The sequence below is a fragment of the Erigeron canadensis genome, chromosome 2 (assembly GCF_010389155.1).
Source record: "Erigeron canadensis isolate Cc75 chromosome 2, C_canadensis_v1, whole genome shotgun sequence".
Taxonomy (NCBI): Eukaryota; Viridiplantae; Streptophyta; class Magnoliopsida; order Asterales; family Asteraceae; genus Erigeron; species Erigeron canadensis.
The window spans coordinates 21,217,066-21,224,035 of record NC_057762.1 but is presented as its reverse complement, the minus strand read 5'-3'; the positions used below and the strand labels follow the sequence as shown (position 1 = coordinate 21,224,035).

Below are 6,970 nucleotides of genomic sequence, written 5' to 3'. Positions count from 1 at the left end.
TAGGCTCTTATTTAAGTTGTAAGTTTCTGGTTTTATGATATGTAAAGGAAACTGAAATATGCAGAGAGTATTGTTTAAAGGAAAACTGTTGTGTGATGTCTTTCATTCAATAGCATAAACAAGCCTTATATAGGCATACATACTACATCACGTGTGACTTTAAAACTGGCTCCAAACAAACTGCCAAGTCTGCCTACATAACTGGTACATGGAGGACCACTTCTCCACCCAACGTACCCCTTTTGTGACTTGGTCAAATACTAACTTACTAATAAACAAACGTGTAGAGATTTCCACTAGGCTTACTGACTATTGTATATCCTATTGATATACAATGCTAGACTCATTTACTTACCATACCAACAAACTAACATAAAACTTAAACAACCTGATGAGAACATAACAGGTCACATGACATACTAGACTCTTAATTCAAAATACTAAGGACTCTAAAATATATGTCAAGATTACCCAACATTGGATTGGGCATTTGCTGGGTGGGACTAATCTGTCTACTCACTACTTGACAAATGACAACAAGTAACACCACCACAAGAAATATGTAACACCAATCACCATTCACCAATATATCATGTTTTATACTCCGTAGATGCAAACTTATCAAGCATTCTCTTTCAATGATAATCAAGTATTGAGAAATGAGGAACAAAATTAATCTACATGAAACTGTTTCACTCAAACAAATATATTTAACCTCATTTGTGTTACACGGCAAGGATGTTGCATAGTCCTTTTTATAGAATCATGCTCTATTTAGCTGATCTTTAGCCTCTTTCAAGGACTTTCTAACGGCCTCATCTTCCGGCGATTCTCTCGTTAACATCTCATAATCGTCTATGGATGCTTGCCATTTTCCTAACTGTTTTATGCATCCAAAATCAGAAATTTAGTAACTTAAACATACATCAACAGAAAATTACAACTTAAATATTTGTACAAGGCTCTTTCACCTTAGCACTGCAGTCAGCTCGCCGTAGTCTTGCTTTGCTATAAGAGGGACGTATATTTAAGGCCATGGTGCAATCCTCAATGGCTTTTTCAAACTGACCAAGTTTAGCTCGACAAGCAGCACGATTGCAGAGCAACACAGAGTTAAAAGGCTCATGATCAAGCCCCTCTCCATAAGCATTGCAGGCCTCTAAGTATTTAGCAGCCTTGAACAAATCATTGCCTTTGAACCTGGCATCGATTATAGCCTTGGTTCTATGCACCATTATATTCGCATCTTTATTGTTTGGGTCCATCTTTGCCGCAGTCTGAACCTCCTCCATTGCATCATCAATCCTAATTATTAGGATATAAAAATCAGCACTTATCAATCTTATATAGACGTGTATATATATTTACAAAGAAGAGTGCTATTACTAAAATTTCTGTTTTGTAACAAGTAATTGTCTGCAATAAAAATTTGAAGTTATATGTGCTGCATATCTCTTCTAGAGTTATTTGCTAAAATAGCAACTAATTTTGCATAGCTCCCAAATTTATATATATGAAAAAAATGCAACTTTCAAATTTTATCAATTACAGAAATCAACATTCGATTTAGTTCTAACTATACAAATCATGTATAAGAATATTTAAAAATAGAAAGTCGGTCAGATGTTGATACGTGTAGTTTATGGCTTTATGCAATGGATGACTATCAAAAGTTGCTTATTATGAATAACTTGTATGCTTAATTTTCTAGATTTGAGAATTGATGTAAAGTTCGTTACTATTTTATGCAAATTACCCTTTTCCATTTTCTACAGAAACAGAACATATTGTATTGAGTTCGGTAAGCTTTGAAGTTTCCTAGGATGTATACCATGACCAAATCAATGGGGGTTCAACTAACAATTTGAAGTGTTCAGTTTTTATCAAATGAATCACAATTCAACGTTGCAGTTGACATTGTGACTATTTTTTAAGTTGACATCTTGGATAGATAATTGAAATTAAATACGTATATTCCTCCAACTCGGTGCAGGTCACCTGAACTACAGCCTAGAGCTCGGCCTTTGCAAGTCAATCTTAGTTTATTACAATTAGCCTTTGAGTACTTGGTCTATTTGGGAGATTTATAAACTAAAACAAGTATATATCTAGAACAAAATCAACAATATCACAAGATCACTGGACACGTGTTTCAAATAAGTTCAATGCAGGATGTGGTTATACAAGTACCTGCCAGCAGCCAGATAGACTTGAGCCCGTATGACCAATATACTAGCATGGATGATGGGACCGTAAAACTTGGTGCAGTCATCTACATCAAACTTTGGCGCACTGCTCAACACTTGGTTTGCTTCTTGGTGCCTATGCAACTTCAATAACCCCTCGGCTTTCATCGTGTATATCTAAAAATATTCAGTACACAAATAAACATTTCGTATTAGTTAATGATATTATCATTTGAAAACTAACGATCTAGTCTGTAATGGTTTGATCTGTATAATCACCTGTAAAGCAAAATCTGCGCCGGAAGATATTGCTAGACTGGTTTCTTTTAACAATCTATTCCAATCTCTTCTCTTCTTTGCCTCGTTACACTTGGTAAGGTGCATCTGAAGATTTTGGGCTTTTGTGATAAGATCAGGTTCAGCTTCTGACCCTGCCTGTTTATAGTGGCAAATTGTTTTTTCTGGCTCTCCTAATCTGCACTTGCATTCAAGTTTTAGTAAAAAAATGTGCAGTACAGCAATTCAGTCGATTCTAGAAATCTATTGACACTACAACAAAAAATGTCATTAATTTGGGCTGTTAGGCATTTTCACACTCTTAGAATTGTGAAGAATAATGATTTTGTTTGAAAAGTTAGCTAATGAGAAATTAATTCTGAATCCCACCTATGAACCTGAAAAAATTTCCACATTCTAATGTATGAAAACTTATAAATTTACTTCCTGATATTTCTAATCCCCACATTTTCAAGTGTGAACTTTTTTGAATCCTAGCATGACATATAACATATTATCACTTTTACTAATAGAAATGTTGACACACATACAGCATATATATTAGCTTTATACAATAACTTGTCATGATAATCAGAAAAGAAAAACAAAAAACAGAGAGAATTATGATATATCAGGTATGATTACCTGAGATATAATGTGGCTAGACGATTATGAGCCCTTTGGTAGAAGGGTTCAATTCTGATAGCTTCTTTGGCTTCAAACACTGCTTCTAAAAGCCTCCCTAAGCTAGTTAAGGCTGCACTTTTGTTGCTTCTGTATGACGCTTTTTCTGGATCAAGAGAAATCGCAGCATCATAAAGCGACAATGCTTCAGCAAAACGGCCGTTTTTATAATCTTCATTACCCATGATCTTCAACTGTTCAGGATCCATTCTTGTAGATAGAGCTCTACAATAAGGATTAGCCTTTGCTTGTGGCCTTGTAATGTTCCCCATTCCATTTGGCACGGGCCGTTCAATTTGAACGTTTTTGGGAATATAGTTAACATTGTTTGGATTCATTTGGCGTAAATTACCCAAATTTCCAAATACTTTCATGTTACCGTTATAGTTTGATCTTTGATGATCTTCAATCATGGCTTCAAGCTCTCCTGATCTCATCATTCCTTGAGCAACCTTTTTGTTTGCTCCATCATTTTGGAAATGTTGACCACTTGGTCTAACTTTTGACCCTCCTGATCCTACCTTTACATCAGGTACACTTTTCTTATCTGTTTGTTGAGACTGCACATATACTGGTGGGATGGCCTTCCTTTTTTGATTTGGCGTAGGCCTAGGAATAATTCGGTCAGTTTTATTCTCGGGTTGTTCTACTGTACTTGATGAATAATCAATTGATGAACCATGTGACCCTTTTCTTCTCCTTGTATCGGAACCCCGGCTGCTTGTAGTTTTAGGGAACTCAAGCACATCGACATTCGGTAGTGAGCCTGTTGAGACCGAACGTCTAGGCCTTCGACCAAAAACCGCGCTAAATACACCACACCCGGACATATTCCCCAACTCAGCCATATATAACTATATGTCCCAAGGCTTTTTATGGCTAAATATTTGGTCTCCTAGAAATGAGATAGGAATACAAAGATTTAGTAAAGGAATGTAGGCTAGCTTTATATGAGAATTTTGCATGAAAAAGTCTTTGTTTGGAACTTTTTAATTTTTAAATGTAAAACAATGAACATAGTCAATCAGATTGATGACTTGTATAAGAAGCTAAACCTTTATTATTGTTTTGGAATAATTCTCTATCTTAATATTATTGACAGATATAAAGATAAATAAAAAGGATATACGTAATCATCATTTAGAATGGGTAGAATATATATCCAAGCTAATATATGTGTCATAATGTGTCCTTTTTTGTCTTAAAAATCCATTACCAGTTTCTTTATTAAACTGATCAATTATATATACATGTACTTATTACATATATCTTATGACAATATATTGGTAGATAATATATATCTCATTCTTCTTTTAACTATTATATCAAATTAAAATTTCTTCCACCAGATATATATATACAATACATCATTTATCTTTTATGTGAATAAAAAGATTTTAATTTTATTTTTTTTTAGTGAATCTTTGCACGTACTTAGGCAACAAGATGGTGACCATGAGCCATTACAAGTATTCGAAGAGAAAAATCTCAATGCTTGTCGGTCCTAAGAATCGAACTCAAAACCTTGCGTAAAAGTTAAATATTATTAAAAATAAAACTATTCAAACCTTTTTAAAAATCTATCTTTAACAGGTGAAGCATATCATCTTTACAAACTAAAATAGAAAACGTCCATAAAAGAATTGTACATTTCCGTATCAAAAGTTCACCCCTGAATTTTGATATTAGGTATACGACTATATAATGCACCTTAACGAAAGTCCGTAAGGCTTCGAAAGCAAAACTCGTTAAAATAAAATGGAACATATAAAACATTTTTATTATTATTACTATACGTATATTTTGACAATACTAACTTAGTTTTTTGTTGTTTTAAACTAGTTATTAATAAAGTGAAGTAAATGTTGGAAAACAACAATTTATTTATATTTAATTATTTAATTGATTTGGATTCTTCTTTATAATAAAGTAAATGTTGAAGAAAAAATATGTGGTGTGGTGTGGTGTGGTGTGGTGTGGTGTGGAAGGGGAGCAACAAAGGAGGTCATCGAATATAGGATGATCTGTTGATACTAATTGATTTTAATACGAAGAAGAGGGATTCACGTTTGATGTTATATATGTTGAATTTAACGCCCACTCCCACGTCTAATATCCAACCTGTAACTATAACATCTTCTACTAAAGTCTTCTTCTTTTATACGGAGTATTTATTAATTTATTATTATTATCATATTATTTTATACGTTAGCTGATATTCGTAGGTCGTAACTGTAACTTACAATTTCCATATGGTTTAGACTATACATGTATGTATAGTAATATTTGTATAGTATTAGTATTTTTTCATATTGCATAAATTGTTGTGTTATGTTTGTTATACATGTAAGTTATCGCAATGCATGTTATATAATGTGTTTCATCATCGTTTATTATTGTTTTTGAACGTAGAAGCTAACTACAATCGGGTGTCATATACTTTTCGTTTGTAAATATATAATAAAACATACTCCATAATATTTATTATTTTCTAAGATAACAAAAATTGAAATACATTACCAATATCTTAAAAATAAATAAATAAATAAAGGTAATGGGGGAACTCTAGTCCCAGTACCACAATTGGATATCCATCGACCCACCCCGTATGAGCCATAAAATGCCGGTAAAATACTTCAATCCTAATCCCCACATGATGTGGGCACCCCGAAGGATCGAACCCGCGTATTTAAACTCCACATATTGGTCTACGCTTCATTGGTAACGGGTACCTTAAAGGAATTATTTTTTGCATCCAGCGGGGATCGAACCTAGGACCTTAAGGTCACAAAGTGTTTGCCTTACTACTAGGCTAATTCCTTGTTGGTACATTACCAATATCTTAATCTTAATATATACTATAAGATAGTTGAACTAATGACTTATCAGCCAATCAAATCGCTCAATTTCATCAAATTATCTCCCGCTTATATCATCATTTAGATTAGATACAAATTAAAAACTTTAATATAAATGAGGTATTATTACATAGTCTTTAATCATAATATCGTAAATGAAGTAGTCAAACAAAAGGCTAAGGTAGTTTAAACATCAAGAACATAAATGCTATCGTCTTTAATGTCTCTACCCATACTCACCAAGCTATCCTTTCTTTAGCTCCAAACTCATCTAATCTGATGGCACAACATTTTCAAAGAGCAAGTGTTAGCTAACAAATTAACTAAGTAAGAATAACATATTTGAAAACATTTGCCAATTAGATATATTAACAAAAGCATGTCATCGTTATATGTTAATATCACATGAGCATCATAAACATCATAAACATAAGAAACATCATGAACATCATAAGCATCATATAGCAAAACACATTAGAAATTCATCGTAGTCCTAAATGTGCTTATCATCATAAAGTTTTACTTTTCATCTTTCTTTACTTTCTTTACTTCTTTACTTTTCTTTTGCCTAGACGTAGGCTATGTAACATAAGCCACACATACTTAGGGATGTGGGGTTGTGTGTAGGCGGTCATAGACCATACAGGGAGTCCTCACACCCGACATGATGGGTAACCAATATGGGGTCCATCGGCGTCGTTAAGGAAAGACAAAGTCATTTCCAACTGAATAAACCGTTTATGCCTTTACGCATTGGTGGTTAGTTACTCCACCTGGAATAAAAAAACATAACTATGCGACAAGGAGCAACTCAAGTGACCACGTACGCACTAGCTTTACAGCTAGCACGGGTTAAGCTTAACACGACTTTAAATATGCTCGAGACTTCTTTATTACATTAGTTTAGGCTACACTTTCACCTAAACTAATCACTTTTATCTTTACTTTATATTAACGTAGGCTACA

The 6,970-nt window shown here is 33.6% G+C and overlaps 1 protein-coding gene across 1 annotated transcript; it reads right to left on the bottom strand.

Annotated features, from left to right (window-relative positions):
- Positions 1 to 578: 578 nt before the first annotated feature.
- LOC122589649 (TPR repeat-containing thioredoxin TTL4-like) lies at positions 579 to 4,043 on the bottom strand. The gene is made up of 5 exons (XM_043761969.1): positions 3,108 to 4,043; positions 2,466 to 2,661; positions 2,191 to 2,363; positions 972 to 1,305; positions 579 to 880 (listed from the first exon to the last, which is right to left on the bottom strand). Exons 1-5 carry the CDS (start codon positions 3,992 to 3,994, stop codon positions 764 to 766), a joined length of 1,707 nt encoding a protein of 568 aa, XP_043617904.1. The 5' UTR covers positions 3,995 to 4,043; the 3' UTR covers positions 579 to 763.
- Positions 4,044 to 6,970: the final 2,927 nt, after the last annotated feature.

Bases quoted from the DNA above. Each gene is read 5' to 3' on its own strand.
- LOC122589649 (XM_043761969.1), bottom strand. From the start codon at position 3,994: ATGGCTGAGTTGGGGAATATGTCCGGGTGTGGTGTATTTAGCGCGGTT. The intron at 1,306-2,190 runs GTACTTGTATAA...CCTAATAATTAG, and splicing joins GTCTATCTGGCTGCTGGCAG to GATTGATGATGCAATGGAGG. The intron at 881-971 runs GTGAAAGAGCCT...TGCATAAAACAG, and splicing joins GAGCTGACTGCAGTGCTAAG to TTAGGAAAATGGCAAGCATC.